We start from the raw sequence: 25,637 nt of genomic DNA on the forward strand, positions 1-25,637 counted from the left end.
CCACTAATTTTGCTCATGTCACCTGGATAGGGAGTTTGAATTGGCATATTTTGTGTGTCTGGAAACCATTTGACTGAAACAGCATGGTGTTCTTTTAAAAATTCAGCTTATGAAATCAAAGAAGAGGAATAACCACTTAATAAATCTCTATGGAAAAACATATATTTTCCCACCATTTCCTTCTCTTTCCTAAACTTGCTTTAGTCCTAGAGACTATAAAAATGAATGAATAAATGAATTAATGAAATTTGTGACTCCCACAGTACAGGAACTATACAGTCCAGTACAGGAGCCTAAACATAATAGGCACTCAAAGAATGGTGCTGAACCAAAATAGATTAGCTCAAAATAGGCAAAATGACCTGCTGTCTATTATATTTTATCCTACTCATAACATTAAATATTTAGTTTTATATTTAGGTTTCCCACTTCGTTTAGTTTTTATGGGATATATCTTAGTTTGGGTAAAAATATAGGTTTAACAGTAAATTCTTTCTGTTAAAAATAGAAGAAAGGAGAAAAGAAGGAGGAGACAGAAAAGTATTCTTGTTAGCTGCCAAGATGGCGGCAGTGACAAATTTTGCAAGTATTCTGACAAACACCTAGCAGAAATAAACTTATTTTCCATCAGAAAATTCATAACTAGTTCAACTGAAGGACATTAGGTAAAAAAACCTGTTTGGAAATAATCTGAAACATTCTTGTGTCTCATGCCTTTCTTAATCTGTTATAATGAATGAGTCATAATATTTTAAGAGGATAAGAGCTGTTCATAATGAGTGCTAAGTTGAAAGGACTAAAAAGCTTTAGCAATATGATCATGAAACAACATAATATGATAGGTGAGATAATGAGTCTTTCATTTCCTTTTTTAAAAAATTACAGAAATACTAAGTGGCTTTTTATTTTCCTTTACTTTTTGTTAGAGAAGATGTGAAAGTTAAATAGAATCTAGTTATGTTTCCACATACAAACACACTAGTGCACAAATATTGACTAAATTTTGTAAAAATGTAATAAAAATGGTATAAAACCATTTTATCTCTTTACTTCTCTTTGACTCCCCTTAATTAATTATGGATATAAAAGTAGGCCTTCAATTACAATTCTAAAGATTGTTATTGTTCAGTCACTCAGTTGTGTCTGACTGTTTGGGACCCCATGGACTGAAAGGAGTATATCAATGTTGTATATTGTCACCCTGCTTATTTAACTTATATGCAGAGTACATCATGTGAAATGCCAGGCTGGATGAAGCACAAGCTGGAATCAAGATTGTCAGGAGAAATATCAATAACCTCAGATAAGCAGATGATACCACCCTTATGGCAGAAAGCAAAGAAGAAATAAAGAGCCTCTTGATGAAAGTGAAGGAGGAAAGTGAAAAAGCTGGCTTAAAACTCACTCAACATTAAACAAAAACTAAGACCATGGCATCTGGTCCCATCACTTCATGGAAAACAGATGGGGAAACAATGGAAACAGTGAAAGACTTTATTTTGGGGGGCTCCAAAATCACTGCTGATGGTGACTGCAGCCATGAAATTAAAAATGCTCCTAGGAAGAAAAGCTGCGACCAACCTAGACAGCATATGTCTAGTAATGTCTTTTTAAAGCAGAGACATTACTTTCCCAACAAAGGTCCATCTAGTCAAAGCTATGGTTTTTTCAGTACTCATGTAAGAATGTGAGAGTTGGACTATAAAGAAAGCTGAGTGCCAAAGAATTGATGCTTTTGAACCGGGGTGTTGGGGAAGACTCTTGAGAGTCCCTTGGACAACAAGGAGATCCAACCAGTCCATCCTAAGGGAAATCGGACCTGAATATTCATTGGAAGGACTGATGCTGAAGGTGAAGCTCCAATACTTTGGTCACCTGATGGGAAGAACTGATTCATTAGAAAAGACCCTGATTCTGGGAAAGACTGAAGGCAGGAGGAGAAGGGGACGACAGAGGATGAGATGGTTGGATGGCATCACCGACTCAATGGACATGGGTTTGGGTGAACTCCAGGAGTTGGTGATGGACAGGGAGGCCTGGTGTGCTGCGGTTCATGGCGTCGCAAAGAGTTGGACATGACTGAGCAACTGAACTGAGCTGGACTGCAGCATGCCAGGCTTACCTGTCCTTCACCAACAAAGGCAGTTTACATCTTTAAAAATTATTTCATCTGTATTAATACTTAAAATCATCTAAGAAAAAGCAACATCCTCAGTTCTTGCAACATTAAGTCTTATGACTTTCAAATTTGAAAAAAAAAAAAAATAGCAAGGTTCTTCAAGACATCAGACCCCATCTCCTTAGAAAGGCTTTGTCATGGAAAAAGAGTGATTATTCTAGTTAAAAAGAGAAAAGGGAGTTTAATATGATTAGGGATTTAATATGATTGATTAGATACTGATTTTAAAAAGCTATAAAAGATATTTTGAGAATAATAGGGGGAATTTTAATATGAATTGAATATCATTAAGTTATCTTATTCATTTTCTTAGGTATGTTAATAATATTGTTTTGTAGGACAATCTTCTTTATTCTAGGTAAATGCTGAAGTTTTTAGGGCTGAAGTCTACAATCTAACTTTCAAAAGATTCAGAAAAGCACTAGGATAATGGAAAAGAATGTTTAAAAATGTATATATAACTGGGTCATTTTGCTGTATAGCAGAAATTATTGTAACTCAACCTTGTAAATCAACCATGTGCATGCATGTGTGCTAAGTCACTTCAGTTGTGTCTGATTCTTTGTGATACTATGGATCATAGCCCATTCCAATAAAAAAGAAAATATACATATATATGTATACACATACATAGCAGTCATCCAGATAGAAGTGAAAAAATCTGATTTTAATCGTGAAATGTGGTGAATGGAAATGCATTCTCCAGATCCCTCTATAAGGACAAACTTGTTGTCCTCACTCCTGGAAGAGCTGTCAAGAGAGTGCCCCCATCTGTAAATAACAGCCCTTCAGAGACTTCTGCTACTACATAGAGGCCCTTCTAGAGTAGCCAACTGCCAACAATGATTAAGACGGAAGTAGGAAGGCCTGGTCACCTTGGATCAGTGAAGGGTAATTCTGATACGTCCATTTTAGCTTCAGAGGTCCATTGAGAGTCAAATATGGTTGTCAGTTCTCCCTTACAGCTTAATCTCTCCCTCTGCCTGGTTGTGCTGTCCCCCATGCCCACCCCCTCACCTCCCATTCCACATGCAGATGTTGATTCTAAGGGCATAAACTAGTAAACATCTGACCATTAAACTCTGTCTTAAACTAGAAGAAGACCACTAAAATTTTCTTCTAGCAGAACTGAATCTGCAACGCAAGATGGGTATCAGACGAACTCCAAACGAAGAACATTTTTTTTAAAGTTCTGTTTTCGTTAAAAATGCCAGTGTCATCACAGTCAAAAAAGGCTGTGTAAATGTTCTGGATTAAAACAGATTAGAGAAACATGACAATTTTAATGAGATATGTGATGCTGGCATGCCTCTTGTACTGGAAGAAAATAAAAAGCCAGAAAGAACATTGCTAGATCAATTGACAAAATTAGAATATGGATTATAGATTAGAGTTAACAAAGGATTGCATCAAAACTATCACACATAGAATGGACAAACAACAAGGTCCTACTGTAGAGCACAGAGAACTATATTCAATATCCTGTGATAAATCATAATGGAAAATATATCAAAAAGAATGCACATATATGTATAACTGAATCACTTTGCTGTATACCAGAAACTAACACATTATAAATCAACTGTGTGTGTGTGTACGCTCAGTCACCCACTCCAGTCCGACTCTGTGCTACACCCTGAACTATAGACCACCAGACTCCTCTGTCCATGGAATTTTCCAGGCAAGAATACTGGAGCAGGTTGCCATTTCTTTCTCCAGGGGATCTTCCGGACCCAGGGATCCAACCTGCATCTCTGGCACCTCCTGCACTGGCAGGTGGATTCTTTACCATTGTGCCAAAAATACAGGATCAATTTTAAATTTACTGTAATTGGTAAATATACAGTGGTTATGTAGGAGAATGTCCTTGTTTTTAAGAAATAGGCACTGAAAAATATATGGGAAAGGGGATATAATGTATGCAACTTCCTCTCAAGCAATTCAGAAAAACAGCATATACACATACATGCTGCTAAATCGCTTCAGTTGTGTCCGACTCTGTGCGACCCCATAGACAGCAGCCCACCAGGCCCCGCCGTCCCTGTGATTCTCCAGGCAAGAACACTGGAGTGGGTTGCCATTTCCTTCTCCAGTGCATGAAAGTGAAAAGTGAAAGTGAAGTCGCTCAGTCGTGTCCAACTCTTAGCGACCCCATGGACTTCAGCCTACCAGGCTCTTCCATCCATGGGATTTTCCAGGCAAGAGTACTGGAGTGGGGTGCCATTGCCTTCTCCATACACAAACATACAGTATAGTAAAAGCAAACATACAGTATAGTAAAAGCGGCAGGGAAGGGCCAGTGGTTAGGACTCTGTGCTCTCACTGACCAGGGCCTGTGGTTGATCCTTGGCTCCTCTGTCCATGGGATCCTCCAGGCAAGAATACTAGATTAGGTTGCCATTCCCTTCTCCAGGGGATTTTCCCGACCTAGGGATTGAACCCCTATCTCTTATGTCTCCTGCATTGGCAGGCGGGTTCTTCATCACTAGCGCCTCCTGGGAATTTCGGTATAGATGAATAGTTCTATTACACATCAGCTCCTATCATTATGGCCAACAAAGAACTTCGTTTTACTGTTTTTGCTTACTTTTTCTTTCTTACTGTAAATTGAGAGACTCGGAATTCTGTGATTATTTCAACAGCCAAGTAGTTAATCTGGGTGAAGCTGAGTTGAGAAGCAATTTGAGGTAGTGCTTCTGGGTTCCTGGAGGGGGCAGCAGAGAGCCTTTTGAATGCAAACCTGTTAGGGTGCTCAGGTAGAGGGTGACCTTGAGGAAAAAAGGGCATTGGCAACTAAGGGCTTAGGAGGAGAGGACCCACCACCACACAATTTCGAGCTGACTTGAAACTAGGAAAACCAGTGCTCCACACAGGAAGCTATATGAAGCCAACACATCAAAGCATGTATAGCTTATTTATTAACAAATGGTCAAAACTCAACGAGACCAGAAATGAATAACGCTGCAGGAAACTGAACAGTCAGGAATCAGAATGCAGAAATCAGGACTGGAACAAGAACCAAGAGGAAACTAAACAGATGTGGAAAAAGGGCGCAGCTGCCGGGGGGATCCGTTTTGTCCTATTTGGATGTTTCCCCACCTGGGCCTGGGCGGAAGTGTTAACCATGAAACAAACGCTTTCTCAGGATCATGACTTCCTTGCAGACCACTGGGGCTGATAGCGCTGGTGGCTAACAGGGGCTAAAGTGTCCCCCAGAAGCATACACTGCGGTTGTTTCAGGGCACGCTTTATAGTCTGCTCTTCTAGCCTTACTATTTCTACTTCCAGCTTAGAAACAGAGAACGTCAAGTGAAGTATCACTGCTGCTGCTGCTGCTAAGTCGCTCAGTCGTGTCCGACTCTGTGCGACCCCAGAGACTGCAGCCCACCAGGCTCTGCCATCCCTGGGATTCTCCAGGCAAGAACACTGGCGTGGGAGACTTCAATTTTTCCTGTCCAGCATCCACCTTCTCATTTTCAAATCTAAAAAGCTGCTTGCTCCCTAGGCAACTTTTATCCAAAATAATTTGTTTAAATTTGTAATTAGTTATTTTACATGGAGTAGCCTAAAAATGGCAGCCCACTCCAGTATTCTCGCCTGGAGAATCCCATGGACAGAGGAGCCTGGCGGGCTACAGTCCATGGGGTCGCAAGAGTTGGACACAACTTAGTAACCAAAACCACCAACCTAAAATTATCCTTTTAAATAAGATCAGCAAATTATCTAAAGTGTTTTCAAAGTGATATCTTATACTGCTCAAAAAGGACCATAATCCTCAACTTCTTGACATACTGAGGTGGAACATTGGAGATAAAATCAGTAAGTACAAGTGGTCTTAATACAGAGGTACACTGTCAGACACGATTTATGATATATAGACATCCTGAAAAATATGATTTATGGTGGAGCTCTATTTCAGGTTTTCTCTGCTTGTGATTGTCTTTCGTGTATTTTACAATCATGAAAGTTACAGACAACTTTTCAAAATGCAAATAATCTCCTCCAGAGAAATACAAATGAACTGTGTCTAGTGAGATGCAATCAATTATTGTCCTATAAATATTGACCAGTTTTGCAACTGTTTATAAATCCATTTCAACAGTCCTGATGGTCTATACTATACATGTGTGAGACTTTGAATTCTCCTTTTAACCCATTTAACTGATTGTATCATTAATTAATGAGTTAAGTAAAGCCTTTGAAACAGGTTAACTTTATATTTGTATGTGGGTCATGATTTACCTGTTTTAAAAAATAAAATCAGGTCTTTTAATAGGTCTTTCTTCCAACAGTATTAGTCTAACCTTGGGAGGGCAAATGGAAGTAGGAAGAGAGAGGTAGGGATGTGGTAAGGTGTTTTAAAAAGTGTCTATAAAGTTTCTTTCTGGCCATGAATTTCCAAAATCTAAATTTACCTTCTACTCCTAGGGTAACGATACCACTAAACATTAGGACAGGGGGACACATTTAGAGGAAGGGAACATTAGGGCTCATTTAGAGGAAGGGGTGAGGTGGGGGCGAGGGCTTGGTTGAAGTCCAATATCAGGCAAGCAGGGAGGGCTGAAGGAGAGAAAATCCTGATACCACCACAAGGTTGCACTGCTGAAGCAAATTCTTCCTAAATTTAGGGATCTCAAACTCTTTTCCCTTCACTCTTCATTCCTATCTGCTCTCTTTAAGAACGGTATGTTAAAGCCAGGCCCTTGATATGACTGTTGGAAGCTTAGTACAATTGTTTTACACAGCCAGGACATTAACACAGCATTCAAATATGTACAGCTTTCGTTTTATCTCTCTTGCTTTTTCTCTTTTTTTGCAGTCAGACTGAGGCCTCTTAATCCCTTCAGCCACTACTCAGAGAAAGGGAACCAAGCCAGTGTTCCAGCCACCTCCAAACTTCAAAATAATTGGCTAGACATGGCACTTTGCCTGGTCAGCGCTGCAGCTGGAGTACACAGGATGCCTTCCTCATCCTGAGGATACACCATTTGCCTCACCAAAGCAGGATGAAGAGAAGTCCCAGTGGCCACCCAAGAAATTTCAGTTCTATGAGATCAGCCGAGAGACCTGCCCTGCCCTAGCTATTCCCTGAAATAACTAAACCCATTAGGGTGTTTATGTAAAGCTGACTTTTACTTCTACATCCCCTTCTCCAGTCTTCCCTCCTGTCTTTCTGTCTTGTTACCCTGGGTAAACTACCTTCTTCCCTACCAGTCCCTCCGCACCATGTGCTTTGATGTAATCCAGAAACAATCAGAATTCTTTCTGGGCCACATTTTATGGTAGGTAGGAATGAAAGCCCTGGAGTCAGGCAGACCTTGGCTTCTAACTGCAGTGCCACTTTGGAGGCAGGAAATAGATGGGCTCCAGGCTAGGCATTTACAGCTAGCCTACATTTTACAATTCTAAGCAAGGATGCAGGTGGGCTCTGGGCTAGATATTTACTTCCATCTTGAAATGCAAATAACAGCTGGACTTTGCCTCCTATGGACACTTTAAGATAATGGTTATGGCAGGGACAGAGAGAGGCTAAACCCTGTTGGAATAAAAGATCAAGAGGTCACGTATTTCCCATTCTTGGGCCAAGGGAGTCACTGCACATGTGTAGAAAGTCTCCTTAGGGGTCAAAAAGGAGGTGGCACCACCCCAGCATAGGTGATGCCAAGGTCCCTCCATAGGCCCCTGGGTTGGAATCCATCTTGGGAAAAAGTTGCACATGCATGTCGGAGAGGGTCCTAGGACAGATAGAGGGTGAGAGAAGACAGATAATTGGCCAAAGGTAAACAAAGACCCAGAACTGCCCTACGTAAATGATTTAACCACCTCTTTACCACACTCCTCCTCATCAGCCAGGATGCTCACACCCTTTCTCTCCTGGTGTGTATCTCTGTCTTGCTTCTGTCTTAATGAAACGAACTATTTCTCTGTGTCCTCTCCCACTTGGTGTGCTATATTTCTAAAAATAAACATTGTACCTGTTTCTACAGTTTTTGCCTCCTTGAGAAATGCACTTTTCAATGGGGGCAAGGGCCAGGGGAATTTTGCTTCTAGCCTCTAGCCCCTGGTGAACTAGCGGCTGGGATTCCTGATTTTCATCCCAGGTCCAATTCCTGGGCAGAGAACTAAGATCTGAATTCTCGCTACCACCCACTGCTATCTCTCTGTCTCTCACCTGTGTGGCCTTGGAAAGTCAGTCAAAATCTCTAAGCAGCAATTTCTCCATCTGTAAAAATAGGGATAATATAATAATAATATCTATTGTATTAGGGAGTTGTGAGGAGAAAAACTTGGCAATGGAGTGAAGCTCAGTGTCAGATACATAGCCTTCTATTACTTCTGTCTCCAGTCTTCTCTATGTTAATAGTGTACTTCTATTTCCTATTTTGTTATTGTAGGTACTACTTCACATTTCCCCCCTCAATCCAACATAGATACTGATGAGGTTCCACTGCTAGCCCCAAATAATGGTACCGTGGCATATGCAATAGTTTAAGCTGAAGGAGTATGAGAAACAACAGGTGCAAGAAGGATTTCTGACCCTCCCCTGAGTCAGGCATGAGATCCTCAAGTGAAAGGTGCCCTCCTTATGCCCTAGGGAAAGGAACATCTTTATCTCCAAAGAAGGAAGGATGCTGAGTGGAATCTGAATGAACAGCCTTGCTAAGTTTTCCCCAATTTACCACTCTTAGTTCACATTCATTTTGTTCTATGACATTTCTCAATGACTCTTCACTTTTCATCAAACCTAGTATGCATAAAAACACTCAAACTTAACTATTTCCTTAGGTCTTCATTTCCTTATGAAGGCTCTTATGTAAAGGCTCTTATTTAAACTTATATTTAAAAATCTGAATGCTTTCCTCCTATTAACTTGTATTTTTTATAGGTGCTCCAGCTGAGAATCTAGAAGAAGAGGAAGAAGGATGTTTTTCTTTTTTCCTCCTCTACATCAGCAAATCAATAACAGTGGTCACAGGTACCATATTTTTTATTACAAACATCTACTTCTGCTTCATTGACTTCACTAAAGCCTTTGATTGTGAGGATCACAACAAACTGTGGAAAATTATTAAAGAGATGGGAATACCAGACCACCTGACCTGCCCCCCTGAGATATCTGTATGCAGGCCAAGAAGCAACAGTTAGAGCCAGACGTGGAACAACAGACTGGTTCCAAATCGGGAAAGGAGTAGGTCAAGGCTGTATACTGTCACCCTGCTTATCTAACTTATATGCAGAGTACATCATGTGAAATGCCAGGCTGGATGAAGCACAAGGGGGAATCAAGACTGCCAGAAGAAATATCAATAACCTCAGATAAGCAGATGATACCACCCTTATGGCAGAAAGCAAAGAGGAACTAAAGAGCCTCTTAATGAAAGTGAAAGGGAGTGAAAAAGCTGGCTTACAACTCAATATTTGAAAAACGAAGATCATGGCACCCAGACCCATCACTTCATGGCAAATAGATGGGGAAACATTGGAAGCAGCGACAGACTTTATTTTGGGGGGGTGCTCCCAAATCACTGCTGATGGTGACTGCAGCCATGAACTTAAAAGATGCTTGCTCCTTGGAAGAAAAGCTATGACCAACCTAGACAGCATATTAAAAAGCAGAGACATTACTTTCCCAACAAAGGTCCGTCTAGTCAAAGCTATGATTTTTCCAGTAGTCATGTATGGATGTGAGAGTTGGGCCATAAAGAAAGCTGAGCACTGAAGAATTGATGCTTTCAAACTGTGGTGCTGGAGAAAACTCTTGAGAGTCCCTTCGACTACAGGGAGATCAAACCAGTCAATCTTAAAGGAAATCAGTCCTGATTATTCATTGGAAGGACTGATGCTGAAGCTGAAGCTCCAATACTTTGGCCACCTTATGAGAAGAACTGACTCACTGGAAAAGACCCTGATTCTGGGAAAGTTTGAAGGCAGGAGAAGGGGATGACAGAGGAGGAGATGGTTGGATGGCATCACTGACTCAATGGACATGAATTTGAGCAAGTTCTGGGAATTAGTGATGGACAGGGAAGGCTGGTGTGCTACAGTCCAAGGGGGCCACAAAGAGTCAGACATGACTGAACCACTGAACTGAACTGAACTAAATTTTAGTTTCTTCATCTGTGATCTGGGGAGGAACACCATCAGCAAACCACTCTAGGGTTGTTGTAAGAATTACACAGGATAATGTATATAAGTGCCTAGCACAGTGCCTGGATCATAGTAAGAGCTCAGGAAATATGCAATATCATTTTTATATCTTACTTTATTAGTGATTTTTTATTAGGGTGTACTATGAAATAATTCACAAAACTAACATATGGTTTTGTTGAAAGGTAGCACATTCTTGGGCTTCCAGCTAGTTTAATGATCACTGGTTCTAATCAGAGAGCTCATTTGATGATATTATTTGTAATTAGTTTAGATAACATTCTGGATTTGTGCTTCATTCTGAAAGAAAACATTAGTTGAAAGATACCACGGGAGCAACAAAATAATGGTTTCTTGCTGGGACAGTAAAGCTACATTACACTCATTCCTTCCTTTCCAAAGGGGAACATTTTGATCCTGTGATAATATTCCATTTAAAGGAGTTTATTTATTTTATGTCAAATGATTTATGTAGATCAAGTTCATTTCTTGTGATAAAGATGGGAATGAAGTAAACTGGGCTTCTTGCTGAAATCTCTGTGACTTGCTGTGATCCAACTGGTTAGAAAATACATCAACTGTCTGACTAAGCAAAAATAAAAAAAGCCCTACAAAAAAACAAAAAAAAATGAGCTTTTCCAAAGAAATCCTGTTTGGGCACTCTCTTACGTTTGATGAATGAGTTATTTACTGGCTGCTTGAGAAAAGTGTAAAAAGGAAGAAGTTGTCTTTTTAGAAAATTATTGAAGTGTACTCAGTACAAATTCCATTTGACAAGGTTTGAAAATAGACCTAGTTTTTAACAAATCAAGCTTTTGTTTAATTAAGACTGAAATAAATGAGTGTGAATATTCTTATAAATAATCTAATAGAAAGTTAAAATGAAGAGATACTCTTCACAATCATTTCCTCCACCCGCTCCTATGTTCTGGGGGATAGAATACATTTGTAAGGAGATATGAAAATACACTTTTAAATAGTGTTTGGTATATTATGATCCCTCCTAAGAGATAAACCGTGTTAGGCATGTTCTGAAGGTCCTCCTTCCCTATTCAATCTCTTAGAAATCAAAAAGCAAACCAAGGAGAAATGCCTCCTGATACCATCCCAGAGCAAGGCACCTCTCCCAAACAAGGAAGAATTTAGTCATTTTACTATCTTCAAAATTTTCCATCTTCTTGGTTATTCAATGTAAACAACTGAATTAAATATACATTTTGTGTCTGAGTGTGTTGATAATGATAGAATTACCCTAGAGGTGAATGGTCTTATTTTGAATAATTAATGAAATAAAAGCCCATATGGGGCAGAATGACAATCAAAAGAAGAGTCACATTTAGTATTATCTATACATTTGAGTCGGAGAAGGCAGTGGCACCCCACTCCAGCACTTTTGCCTGGAAAATCCCATGGAGGGAGGAGCCTGGTAGGTTTCAGTCCATGGGATTGCTGGAGTCGGACACGACTGAGCGATTTCAATTTCACTTTCACTTTTCACTTTCATGCATTGGAGAAGGAAATAGCAACCCACTCCAGTGTTCTTGCCTGGAGAATCCCAGGGACGGGGAAGCCTGGTGGGCTGCCGTCTATGGGGTCGCACAGAGTCGGACACGACTGAAGCGACTTAGCAGCAGCAGCAGCAGCATACATTTGAGTAATACAATAAACAATTTCTATAGACTTAGTATTTCCCATAAAGTAACCAAACAATTGATTTGACTAAACTCATTTCCTGGACTTGCTGGTGGTTTGGAATTAAGGAGAAAATCATCAGTTCTTCTAAAGGGTAAGCTATGTTTTTAGATATTACTTTCCTAAGTGAATTCTTTCCTGATCTCCACAAGTCTATCCCTCAACTTAAATCAGGGTCCCTGCTCTACACTCTTCCTTTAGAATTTTTATATATTTGAATGTTTGTTTGATGAATCTCTCTCCTCCACCAGACAGTTGCTTCGCTTCCCTTCATACACCCAGATACTTCCTTCATACTCTCTTTGCTCCCCAGGTGGCGCCAGTGGTAAAGAATCTGCCTGCCCATCCAGTACACATAAGAGATGAGGGTTCGATCCCTGGATCAGGAAGATCCCGACGTAGGAAAATGGCAACCCAGCCCAGTACTCTCGGAGAAGGCAATGGCACTCCACTCCAGTACTCTTGCCTGGAAAATCCCATGAACGGAGGAGCCTGGTAGGCTGCAGTCCGTGGGGTCGCTAGGAGTCAGACACGACAGAGCGACTTCACTTTCACTTTTCAGTTTCACGCATTGGAGAAGGAAATGGCAACCCACTCCAGTGTTCTTGCCTGGAGAATCCCAGGGACAGGGAGCCTGGTGGGCTGGCGTCTATGGGATCGCACAGAGTCGGACAGGACTGACGCGACTTAGCAGCAGCAGCAGCAGCAGCCGCCCAGTATTCTTGCCTGAAAAATTCCATGGACAGAGGAACCTGGAGGGCTACAAAGAGTCAAACTGAGAGCACATGCACAAATATTTACTGGCTGGCAGTAAAACTATTCAGTGAGGTTTTTAAAAAAAAATATTTATTTACTTGGCTGCATTGAGTCTGTTTGCATCACCTGGGATCTTTTGTTGCAGTATGCGGGCTCAGTAGCTGTGCCACACTGGTTTAGTTGCCCTGTGGCACGTGGAATCTTAGTTTCCCAATCAGGGATGGAACCCACACCCCATGCATTGTGAGGTGCATTCTTAACCACTGGACCGCCAAGGTAGTCCCATATTTGGTGGGTTTTGAGAAAAGGCATTCACGGTCATGGGCATCTTGGCAACAACTAACATTTATATTTGCTTGAAAGGCAAAGGTGAGTTTGAGAAGGAAATTTCAGCTCTTAATTACCATCAAATCCATTAGTTTTTGTTCTCAGGTCCTCTTTCTTATTAAAGGTGTTAAAAGAATGATGATTAGAGATGTTTTAAATCTGTCCGGCCACTTAATTAGATCAGGATTCTTGAATGAAAACAAGTCCCACTTACAGGGAAAGATGATGAGATTTTTCTCTAAACTATTATCAGAAAATAAATAAATAAATAAATAAACTATTATCAGGAGCAAATTACATCCAATAATGTATGGCTTATAATTAAGAACAGTCTACCTAACTACATTCAAAATGAAGCAAACGAAGCATACGACATTATACGACAGGACCTAATTATATGACACCATTTAACACATTATAGTAATAGGGTAACATCTCCTGAGTACTTGTTATGTGTACTACAACACTAAGCAGCTGCATTTTCACATTTCATTCTCACAACAACCCTGTGAAGTACTATTATTATTTCTATGAGGCTAAGGAAGGTTGGGCAATTAACAAAAGTGGTGAAGCCCAGACAAGACTTCTGGGTCTGACTTCAGGGACCTCCTTCTTAATCCTTGTACACATGCTCTCTGTAGTAACCACCTGTTGGTGTGTTTATCTCCCTTGCTAAATGTTGAAAGTCTCAAGGGCAAGGTGATAAAGATAAAGACAAAGCTTTACTCATTTGTGTGTCTCAAATACAGAACAGAGAGTGCAGGAAACATAGTAGGTACTCAATCAAAGTTTAGTGAATGAAGGAGGAAGTGTTTTCTCCATTCTCAAAACTATAGTATGTTGAGTATAGTTTTAGTGTTAGACATAGTTAACTATATAATGTGTATAAATAAAATATACAAACCAAACAAATATTTATGCAATAAAATAAATAATATAGATATATCTTTCTATTTTATTAAATTAATAATCCATATTTTATGTTGAAGCATATGACATTGCCATTTTATTAGGTCAAAAATCATCAAGGACAAATAACAGCACTTTTAAATGGTACCTCATTAAAAAAAATCCATGTCAACTCTTTAGTTACACAATAAGCGGAATGCACCATTACCATATGTTTTCCACTGAAACAGGTTTATCATTAACTGCCAAAGAGAAAGATTTATGAAAATTAAGGATGTCATATCTATAAGCACTTTCTACTAGGTCTAGTGATCTAATTTCACATACAAATTATATTTCATGCCCTTAGGTCCTTATGAAAATTCAACCCAGCACATATTGTTAGACTTGACTTGGATTCTCTCTTTTCTGAGCTGCCAGGTTGCATAGTCCATGCAAAAGTCCTTCTTCATAAAGCCCTATCCTTCTAGTATTAACTCTGCCTTTATCCCAAGCCCTGATGCATCCCCTGCTGCTGCTGCTGTTAAGTCACTTCAGTCATGTCTGACTCTGTGGGACCCCATAGACGGCAGCCCACCAGGCCCCGCCGTCCCTGGGACTCTCCAGTCAAGAACACTAGAGTGGGTTGCCATTTCCTTCTCCAATGCATGAAAGTGAAAAGTGAAAGTGAAGTCATTCAGTCGTGTCTGACTCTTCGAGATCCCATGGACTGCAGCCCACCAGGCTCCTCCATCCATGGGATTTTCCAGGCAAGAGCACTGGAGTGGGGTGCCATTGCCTTCTCCGATGCACCCCGTAGTGTTCCTCAAACACTTCAGTAATTATTCTGTTTATAACGATGACTTTTTGTTGAATGTTGGAGTCTGTTATATGCAACTGTATAAAGCATTTAAAAATGGAGGAACTGTACTGAAGTGGGTCAGAATATGCCACCCTCAAATATGCTACTTTGGCATATAGATTATTCCAAGTTAAAGTTATGTGAGAAAGAGCTGGTACAAGAAGGATACCCTGACCCTTCTTTGTCCCCAAAGCAGGAAATAACCCTCCTATGTGAAAGGTAGCCTCCCTATATCAGGAGAGTAGAAAGCATCTTTATCACCAGAAATAGGGAATTTGGGGCCAAGAAGACGTTGTAAACAAAACTTGTTACTTCTTCACTAATTCACTACTCCAAATCCAAACTTCTTTGTCCTATCGATTCTTCACGAATTTATTCTTCGTCTAAAAGGTATACAAGCTGCTTGCCTTGGTTACTGCTTTGAATTTCATATATGGACTCCCGTACACATGAAATTAGTTTTTCTCTTGTTAATCAGTTTTATTTGATTATTACACCAGCCAAACACCTTTGAAAGTAAGAAGGGAAGTTTCCACCTCTCTAACACCCAAATGATTTGGTTATTATACTAAATGATGGCCTGGGTGACCATGGACAGTTCTTAAATTTAACTTTTTTTTGTTTGTTTCTTGCATAAGAAGAAATACCAAAGTAGAACTTCAGAGAGTAACCCTTGAGGCCTTTTAAAGGTCATAGGATAAGCTTTGCTTCTTCATGATTCCTGAGAGATTATGACTTCTTTTTATTTAACTCTTTATATGCTGAACTTCATTAAATAAATTACTTTCTTGAATGTTGTCATCTAGTGGTTGCATTCTTGCCAGCAATACCAGTAAGGTCTCTCTTTTTTGGTGTTCGAAAAAAGTCCTCCTAAACCATTGCTGCTGCTGCTAAGTCATTTCAGTCCTGTCCGATTCTGTGTGACCCCTTAGACGGCAGCCCAGCAGGCTCCCCTGTCCCTGGGATTCTCCAGGCAAGAACACTGGAGTGGGTTGCCATTTCCTTCTCCAATGCATGAAAGTGAAAAGTGAAAGTGAAGTCGCTCAGTCGTGTCTGACTCTTAGCGACCCCATGGACTGCAGCCTACCAGGCTCCTCCGTCCATGGGATTTTCCAGGCAAGAGTACTGGAGTGGGGTGCCATTGCCTTCTCTGTTGAGGGGTCTGAATTCTTTTTCTACTCTACTTCCGTCTTCAATTTAAACACTATACCTCAGTGAGTGAAGGTCGCTCAGTCATGTCTGACTCTTTGCAACCCCATGGACTATACAGTCATGGAATTCTCCAGGCCAGAATAATGGAGTGGGTAGCCTTTCCCTTCTCCAGGGGATCTTCCCAACCCAGGGATTGAACCCAGGTCTCCCTCATTGCAGGCAGATTCTTTACCAGCTAGCTGAGCTACCAGGGAAGCCCTAAGAATACTGGAGTGGGTAGCCTATTCCTTCTCCAGAGGATCTTCCTGACCCAGGAATCGAACCAGGGTCTCTTGCATTGTAGGCAGATTCTTTACCAGCTGAGCTACCAGGAAAGCCCAGGCTGAAGGAAGGACTGCATAATTCCTAGCAAAAAGCTTGTGCCTGATTCATGTTTACTTTTTTTCTACTGACACTATTTTCTTTAACAATGAAGAGAATTTTTCATCTTATTTGAGTATCATGGAATAATCAGTACATATTATGATAATTGAAGAATATGAAAACATAGAATCTGAATAAAAAATTTGTTTCACCAAATATTAGGTATCCACTGTGTGTGCAAGGACCCCATTATATATATCACATTGAACAATGACTTAATAAGCAGAGGTTGGAAAAAGGGTAAGAGGTGAGACTGGAGGGCTCGAAGGAACCTAGCCCATCAGTTTATTTAAGACTAAAGGAAACTGAGTTCCAGGAAGTTTGCTCAGCCTCAAGTCACAAAACAAATTAGAGACAAAGCTGGGATTAAAATCTGGGGTGACAGACAATTTCAAAATACCAAGTTTAACAATGCTATGCAGCCATAGATTTGGGGAATGTTTAGAAATTGTCCAATTTAAGAGGATGCTGTGTTATTTATCTGCATTTAGCTAGTTTTGCTTTTTTTCTATCTTTAAAATTTTTATACTATCAGTTTTTATTGTGGTCTTGGCTTTTGCTACTTTCATTAGAAGATTTGTGAGGCAGTAGGAGTGGGGGAAGGAAGGATTGGGAGTTTGGGATTAGTAGATGCAAACTATTACACATAGGATGAATAAAACAAGGTCTTACTTGTTCTACAGCACAGGGAACTGCATTCAATATGCTGTGATAAAACATGCTGGAAAAGAGCATGAAAAAGAATATATATATATATATATATATGTATAACTGAGTCACTGCTGTACAGCAGAAATTAAACACAACGTTGGTAGTCAACTATACTTCAGAACATTTTTCAAAAGACGTCTCATGAGGCAGAAACCTTTGTTCAAGTTAATGTCACCAAAGAAACTGGATGAATTAGAATGGAAGAGCCTCCACCAGACTGAAGGGTTTAACTTTCAGATCTTGAGGTTAAAGACCTGAAGAAAAAAATAGATGGGAATTCTCAATATTATAAAATTTTAAAATTATACAAATAATGGACTATTAGAAAGTTTGGGGAAAGAGAAAGGATATATATATCACCTGAAGGGGTCCAGCATGTGCCACTGTGGCATAAAAATTATCTTGAACAGAGGGCGTGTGAGGTCCCAAAAGAACTCAGTTGTCGTAAACCCCCTCCCCAGGAGCAGCAAGGAAAGGTCGACTCTTAACCTCCATGGGCGAGAAGTCTCCACAACAGATCCAAACAATGTCACGCAAACTATCCTGCTGCCCATCTATTCTGCTAAAGGCCTGTTTATGTTCCTCAAAAGTCATTTGTTTTCCCATAAGTGCCCTTTCTCCACCTCCTCCTTCCTTATTTAGATATTTAAGAAGTCACTTGTATTCCTGTAACTGTCCTTCTTTCTCCTCCCTTCCCTTTAAGATGGTGTGAAGTGAAATCGCTCAGTCGTGTCCAACTCTTTGCGATACCATGGACTGTAGCCTACCAGGCTCCTCTGTTCATGAGATTTTCCAGGCTATAGTACTGGAGTGGATTACCATTTCCTTCTCCAGGGGGTCTTCCCAACCCAGGGATTGAACCCGGGTCTCCCGCATTGTAGACAGACCCTTTACCGTCTGAGCCACCAGGGACCAGGCCCCAGTTCCAGCCCTCCCTTTGAGTGACATTTTTATGTGAAGTCCATCATCTGTCATTTATTAGTTTAATTCATAAGCCTTCAGAAACTGAATTTAAGAGGGTAGAGGAAAAGTTTTTCTTCCCTGATAAATCATCAGTTCACCATTAGCTTAACACAGTTGTTTTCAATTTTGTGTGTTTTTCTTCAATTCTTTCATTTCCATTTACCTTTTTACATAATCACAGTCACTGTCAGTATTATGAGCACTTGTCCATGATGCAACATATTCCTCCAAACTATTATTGCCTAATGACTTAAACATTTCACTGAAATAATATATAAGGTTAACTAGCTTTATTTTCTTAATGATTGGAGTACAATTGCTTTACAATGTTGTATTAGTTTCTGCTGAATAACAACGTGAATCAGGTGTGTGTGTGTGTGTGTTTGTGTAATCCCCTCCCTCCCACCCACCTCTTAAGCAGCTTTCTACTGCTGGATATTTAGATTGCTTTTTGTAAACTATTCAGAAAAAAAGTCTTTGAGCACAAGACTTTTCTTATTTCAGAATTACTTCTGTAAGTTAGCTTCAACTGCTGTAGCCTCTGAGAGGGGAATGTTGGGTTAAATAACTGTCTCTCAGGGAGACGACAGTTAGTAGTAAAGTAACACAGAAAAGGTATGACATTCTTTATAAACTAAAGAACTTAAATTTTAGGTAAAATCATAAATAATATCTGTGAAAAAACAAAAATCATTCAGTGTCTGGAAGAAGTGCAAACATGATGAGTGTTATATAAAAAGAGAAATTACTTGAACTAGGTAATTTGAGATGTCTGTTGGCTTTTTCACAAAACAAACTAGTGGATTAATTTAGCAACAAGTTGGTGGAAGCTTGGGCAAATGAGTTTGTTTGAAGGAAGAATGGCCAGCTTAAGAGAGTAACTGATGGTGAAAGTTCTATTATCAAATTTTCATTTGGTTTTCATTAGTTTTCATTTAGGGGAAAAGAATAAACTATTGACAAAGAGCAATTGGTGAACACAGTTATCTGACCACCCAGGGTTAGCCCAACCTTTTCTCCCACATACTTCCCTTCGTCCTGCGTTAGATGAGCTCAGATACCAAATCCTCTAACAGGCAATTGATAATGAGATTTCAAAAACGCAGCAGCAAAAAAGAAATGTTGGTATTGAAGAACCGAATGCTATTCATCTCAAAAAGGAGAAAACCAAGCCACGTTACAACTCAATTTAGAACTTTGTTCCTACCATGTAATCAAAAGAGGGCGAAATCAGTTTTCATCTCAGAGCACCATTTCCTCCTACTCGATTTCACTACAGTGAGCTTTCCACTAATGATGTTAGACATTTCTGAGTCATAACTGCATTTGTGAGCTGTCATTTTCTAGGTAAAAGCTGATGAAATGACTGAAAGTTCTTCATTGCGCCTTCCCAATTCCCCCATCCCATCCCAGCAACCTAGTCCTGTTCTCTCAGTGTTTCAGATTTAATCACAGCTGTTGCAAACCCAGTTACACTTTTCCTAAACACTTTTGACAGGACCAAAAATATGAATTTGCACAGAGAGTGTTTCATAAGCTATCAGGAGTCCTTTTCCTTTTTGTTTTTTGCCAGCTGGTAGTTTGTCCAAATACTGCTTTGTAAATAAATCATCTGCAGGCATCCTCATCAGGTCAGCTGCAAACGTGTCAGTGTGAGGAAAACAAGAAAGCACTTACCAGTTAATTTTCTGTGAGGAGAGAAGCTTTTGTGATGTCTGGGTGTAACTTCCCTGCTCCAGAATGAAATGGAGAGTGGTTTTCAGAACAGCTACGTTGGACACTTTCCCCAGCCTCCTCATTCGGCTTTTATCTGGCTTTTGAAATGACACTGTAGAGGAGAATGATGTAGGGTTTCGCTTGAATGTGGTTTTTCCCTTCCTCCTCTACCCTCCATAAAAATTCATCATGTATTCCAGGAGAAAAGTAAGCAGTGAACACACTGCACAGATTAATTCTTCTGCTCAGCATGGACACATGTGTATCAGAGGTTTGTTCCCTGAAAGATCATTGCTGTTGGCTGCAGCGCCTCAAGCTGGAAACCAGCTTCCAAAGGGGGAGGCACCAATCCCTCCTTTGTTTGGATGGGCTTTGGCTTACGAATCAATTTAAAGTTCATTCCAATGTTGGCATGAAAAGAACCATAGAATCTAAGTAGAGCTCTTCAAATGTACCCAGGGCTCATTAGGAAAGAGATTTTATTTCCTGGGTTTCAGTGGGAGGAATCAGAATCACACAATAGTTAAGTATGAATTAATATTTTAATTTTTATTTCTTTATTGAGGTGGGTTGAGAGAGAGTTTTCCAGGTTTTGGAGAAATTAAAGATCCGATTCTTATCTCTCATTTCATCTGTGATGAGGGCAGATGAGGGCAAGTCTGTGTACCTGAAGGACTCAGAGAATGAGAAGTGTGGAGGCTGATACTTCACACTAGGAAGCCAGCCCTGATGCAATTAGCTTGTCCATCTGTAGAGCTAACTCGATTTTCTTTAAGGTCAAACATCAGCTTGTCCATGTGAACATTACTAGGTCTTAAAACGTTAGCCAAGTTAATTGAACACTGTGAGGTGTGAGAGGCCAGAAAACACAATTTGTGTCTGATTGCTGTGAGTTCTGAGGGCTTACGAGAATGGGTCACCCTGAAAGGTGCCTTGTTGAAGACTAAGAATTATTTTGAGAGTTTTATTTTAAGGAACTTCAAGCTCAGGAAAAGCTCTGAAAACTGAGTAGAAGTTAACCATTTGTAAGGGAAATCTTACATTTGTAAAGGAAATTTACATTAGAAAGGGGGCCAGTATCAGGAAGACAGTGATTCCTCTTTTTCTTTTGAGACTTAACTTCTGGACCTAGCCACCTCAGTTTACCAAACAATTCCTGTTTTCACCAGTCTGTGAACTGCCTTCCCCCACCTTTAAGCCTCAGACCCCATCCTTTTCCTTAGTTCAGGATGGAATATTATCTTCAATCTTCTTTTCAGTGGGGTTTCTGTGTGTACATAATTAAAATTTCCCCCTGTTAATCTTTTATTTGCAGTGGCGGATTTAGCCAAGTATAATGAAAGGTTGAAGGAAAATTATTTTCCCCCTCTACAAGATGAAGTCCAGAAAATCGAAAACAATAATCCTCTGTTGGGGGGCGGGGGTTGGTGAGAGTGGGGTGGGGGCAGACTGGGATAACACTGGGGGATAGAGTGGGTATGATTTCTCAAACTACACATGTCCCTCAGCCCCTTGGGGATGTACACTCTTCCATGTTTGCCCCCAGTCCTTGATTCCACAGAAATATCACTATTAATAATCTTGGCATATTACTTGTCAATGTTATCTGACAAGTTATCACTGAAGGAGGTGATACCTGATGGAGGTGATATCCATTCACTAATTCCTACCCCTTGGCATCAGCTATATTCGTATTTACTGAGTTATATGTTGTCTTCCATAATCACACAAAAGCACAATTTCATCCATAAAAGACACTTTTTTAGAAGAAGCTTTTTCAGGAAGTTTTGGTTACTTTACATGGCTTTAGATTTATTTTCTAGTAGTGGAGTGTGAAGCATCAGGTAGCAAAAAAGACAAAAGAAATGACATTTCACAAGCATTTACTGTGCTCCCAGCACAGTAATCACACTGAAATCCAGGAAAGGATCAGCCTTTTTAGTTTTCTGTTTTAGTTACCACCTAAAACAACAAAGTTGTGACAGATGCTTACTTAGCTTTGAAATTGGTCCCCCCAAATCAAGGATAGTAAATAAAATCTCTATCCTAATCAGCCCCATACTCTATGCTCTGTGTCTGAGGAGCTCTGCTTCAAAGTCCTAAGGCTTGCCTTATATTTGATCTTTTATTCAAAAGTAGTTAAAACTGAAGTGCTCACGTATACGAGACATTAGCTTACCTGCATTGGTTAAGCTGATGAGTCAGGTCATTGGGGATCTGTGAATTGCAGAGTTGGAGTTCTGTCCCAGGCATTCTGATTCCAAATGCCAAGCTCTTAATGTAACTGGGAAGGGTTAATTTTTGACTCCCTGCGGGATCTGTTTCTCTGACTTTAACCCTGTTTTTGCCGTTTCTATTATTATAATCAAACATAATGGCCTGCCTCAGAGAGCCCTGCCCCCTCTGCCTGACCCTTTTAAAGTGCCTTTGTTTAGCTCACAGGGAGATTATCTGACCCAGCCCACCAATGAATGACTGTAAGTAAAAGAAACTAACATATCCCCCTGCCTGAGGCTTGCCATTCTAGGAGATAATTGCCAGAGTCAAACGGTCTTTTCTCTTTGTTTCCTGGCCTCCCCTCATCCCTGATCCATAAAGGAACCTGGCATCCAGGCCCCAACAAGATGGTTATTTTGAGACATTAGTCAGCCATTTTCTCAGTCAGCCTCAACACTTCGTCCCTCAGATTTATTGGCCTCTGGTGCAGTCCGGAGAGTGAGCTTGGACTCAGTAACATTAAGACCCTTAGCTCTATGAGAAAAGGTGTTTCCAGAATCAAGTGACTAGGAGGAAGGGGCAGGAATAACTTCTGCCAAATAAAAGACTTTCAGGACAGTTCCAGCATTTTCTAAATCAGTGCAAGTTCTCTGAAACCTGCTGTGGTCAGGGTTTCAAGGGGTCTTTCTAGAGGGGTGGGTGTGTATAAGCAGGTCTAAAGGGCCAGCTGGGCTCAGAGGAAAGATACATAGTGCCTCTATCATACTATTTTTGAGGAATGGGATCATTCTTTAAAAATAGTTTTTTTCCACTGATACTTGAAATTTCACTCTTAGAAAATCAGTCTTTTGAAGAGAGTACGTTTTAAAAGAGAAACTTTGTTTTAAGTAAGGTTCTAGTGGTTAGAATGGACTGGGTGCTTTTAAGATGACTGTCCCTTCTCCTTACTCCAACCCCTCCAGAAAAAATTGGGATCAGTAACTTGGTCTCTGCAGAGGATGAGATGGTTTGATGGCATCACCAACTCAATGGACATAAATTTGAGTAGACTCTGGGAGTTGGTGACGGACAGGGAGGCCTGGCATGCTGCAGTCCATGGGGTCGCAAAGAGTCAGACATGACTAAGTGACTGAACTGAACTGAACTGAACTTGGTCTCCCATATCTTGCAATGATCAAGAATATCTTTATTCTTTTCCTTTCTTGTATGATGATAAAATAGCAAATTTACCTCAAACACCTAAATACTCTGATGATAGAAATTTCAGAAATAGACATTTGAGAAAACACAATAGATCACAGTGGGTTTTGTTACTGACCATTTCTAATATTTTTGTTGTTGTTTGTAAAAAGAAAAAAAAAAAAATTGGCCCAGAACATAACCGCTGGGAAAGAGACAATGTGATAAGATGGATATTTTCTTTTAAAAGAAACTGATCTGTGAAAAAGGCAAAAACCTCACTTCTTTTGAGTTTTTTTCCTCTTGTCATACAGGGAGATGACTATCTCCTTGTGTAAATGCCCTTCGTAGGCCTGTTTCTTTGGGGTAGGCAGAGTCAGAGATTATACCTGGGGGCCTTTAGTGGGTTAACAGTGAGCTTTTCCTTGGGATTTAAATGGCAGACTCAGTTCTTTGGGAGGTCACAGCAAGGAGCCATGCCCATGTGGCCATATAGGGCCACTTCCATGCACTTAAACCAGACAATTCTTAACAGCCACAGAAGACAAAGCCAGCTTCAAATTCTTGCTTTAAATTTTGTACAACCCCTGCAGGAACCTAGCCTGAGGATACTTAGTAAATCTGTCAAAGGAATTAAAATATAGCTTTTTAATTAAGATATACAAAGCTCTAATTACCTGTGGAAATGAGTGGAACAACTTCTATTGTTGTCTTTTACTTGGAAAAAACCTCTTTTAATATGCCAAATGCCAGCTCAAATGAAATCTACATTCTGAGACTTAGAATGCTGTTCTTAACTACCTATCTCAGAGGTTCTGAGCCTGAAACCTTTGGAGGGCCAAGCAAACACTCACCCCTCAGAAGGTGCCTATGCAGTGCAGCGGCAAGGAGTCCGGTGGGCCAAGGCTTCCAGGCTCCGTGCTCTGAATCTTTGAGGTAAAGAATTTCTCTGGAAGAACTGGCCACAGCTACCCAGAGTCTTGAAAGAAATATTTCTTCTTTTTGTAACCAAGGGAGGTAAATAATCTTTTAACTCATTGCCCTACAAAGAAAAAAAAAAAAGTGGTTGTCAGTAGTTAAATAAATCTGGTGTATATCACTTAGTCCACAGGCATCTGGGTGACACCATCCTTGGCCCTGACTCAAGAGAAAGGAGGACTCTGGGGCTTCAGGCCACTCCCAACTATTTACTGTAATTATGCTTCTTTTCTCGTTAAACTGCAGATTATGGATGTGATGTAAGTGTAGCTGGATTTTTCTAAGATGTCACATTTGGGGAAAGGAAAGGATCAGAAAATAAATTGTATTTTCTCAACTTCTGTAACTGATTCAATCACTACTTGCATTTTTATTAGGAATTTTGTAGCCTGCGGGTGAACTGCAGCTGAGGACCTATTTTGTTTGCGTCGCAGTGTTTTTCTAGAGTTTGAATTAATTTCCATCATTTAAAAATCAAGGGATATCACAAAGACATCAGATTGTCAGCTCCTCATGAAAAAAAATTGCCAGAGGTTTGTAACTATGGGCCTGTGTCCCACAAGGATACAGTTGAGGAAGGCTGAATAGGAGCTGCTCCCGGTGTCACCCGCAACTTGCAGCCGGGCATTTCTATTCATTCTATACCTTTCTCCCCTGCCTTCTGACTCACAGACAATGTTCATGTGGACCTTCTAGGAGTTTGGGCTTGCAACCTCATGTTCTTTCCCAATTCTTTTCCTGTTGAGTTTCTTCAATTTAGGACAATTGCGTACACAGAAAGATAAGTCATTGGGCAATCGTTTTTATTGCATAAGGAATTTTAGGTTTGGTCATTTTAAAAATATGAATCCCCAAAGCTTCCCTCCTAAAACCAGACTGCATTATAAAATATGATTAAATCAATGAAACCAGCTTTAACTAGCTTAACTAGCGGTAGGTGCAAAGGAAGAGCAGTGGGGGCAACCTGCCCCTATGTAGGCAATAATGGAGTGCTGTCTTTAGAGAATTTCAACCCAATAATAAAACCAACTAAAGCCCTTCTGCTTTTTGTGATCACTGTGTGCCAGAAATTCTAAGCAGGTGATGAAACCCTCCCCGCCTCAAAATACCTTTAAGTTCTAGAAAATTGCTGATATTATATTAGTGGAACCACTGACAGAAATTGTCTACCCTGGCCAGGAACAATAGTAATGACTTGCATGAGTTACCTTACAACAGGAATTCCTGGTAAGGAAAGCAGAACTCACAAGCAACCACCAACCAGAAGAATTTGGCAAAGGTCAGAAGGAGAGAGGGGAGGCCAGTCCATATGTCCTACCAACCCCAGAATCCTTCTTGTTGGAATCCATCTTGACTGAGCAATGCACAAGCCACCAAGAAGCACCCTGAGTCAGAATGATTGGCCAGAGACAACCTGGAAACTAACCCCCACCACCATGAAACCCA

The 25,637-nt window shown here is 40.3% G+C and overlaps 1 protein-coding gene across 5 annotated transcripts in view; it reads right to left on the reverse strand.

The window, feature by feature from the left end:
• Window positions 1–22,060, reverse strand: part of GPR1 (G protein-coupled receptor 1) — a 48,301-nt gene extending 26,241 nt beyond the window's left edge. The window contains exons 1-2 of one of the 5 annotated variants that reach the window (XM_027565250.1): window positions 21,997–22,060; window positions 19,779–19,929 (exon numbers count right to left, since the gene is read on the reverse strand). In XM_027565250.1, the coding sequence (XP_027421051.1) occupies window positions 19,779–19,900 (122 nt within the window). In that variant the 5' untranslated portion in view covers window positions 19,901–19,929; window positions 21,997–22,060. Of the gene's footprint in view, window positions 1–19,778; window positions 20,144–21,996 lie in introns of those variants that run through there. The other 4 variants (XM_027565294.1, XM_027565348.1, XM_027565241.1 and 1 more) reach the window with 4 other exon arrangements.
• Between the last annotated feature and the right edge of the window lie 3,577 nt (window positions 22,061–25,637).

Source organism: Bos indicus x Bos taurus, chromosome 2, assembly GCF_003369695.1.
Source record: "Bos indicus x Bos taurus breed Angus x Brahman F1 hybrid chromosome 2, Bos_hybrid_MaternalHap_v2.0, whole genome shotgun sequence".
In the NCBI taxonomy this organism is placed as follows: Eukaryota; Metazoa; Chordata; class Mammalia; order Artiodactyla; family Bovidae; genus Bos; species Bos indicus x Bos taurus.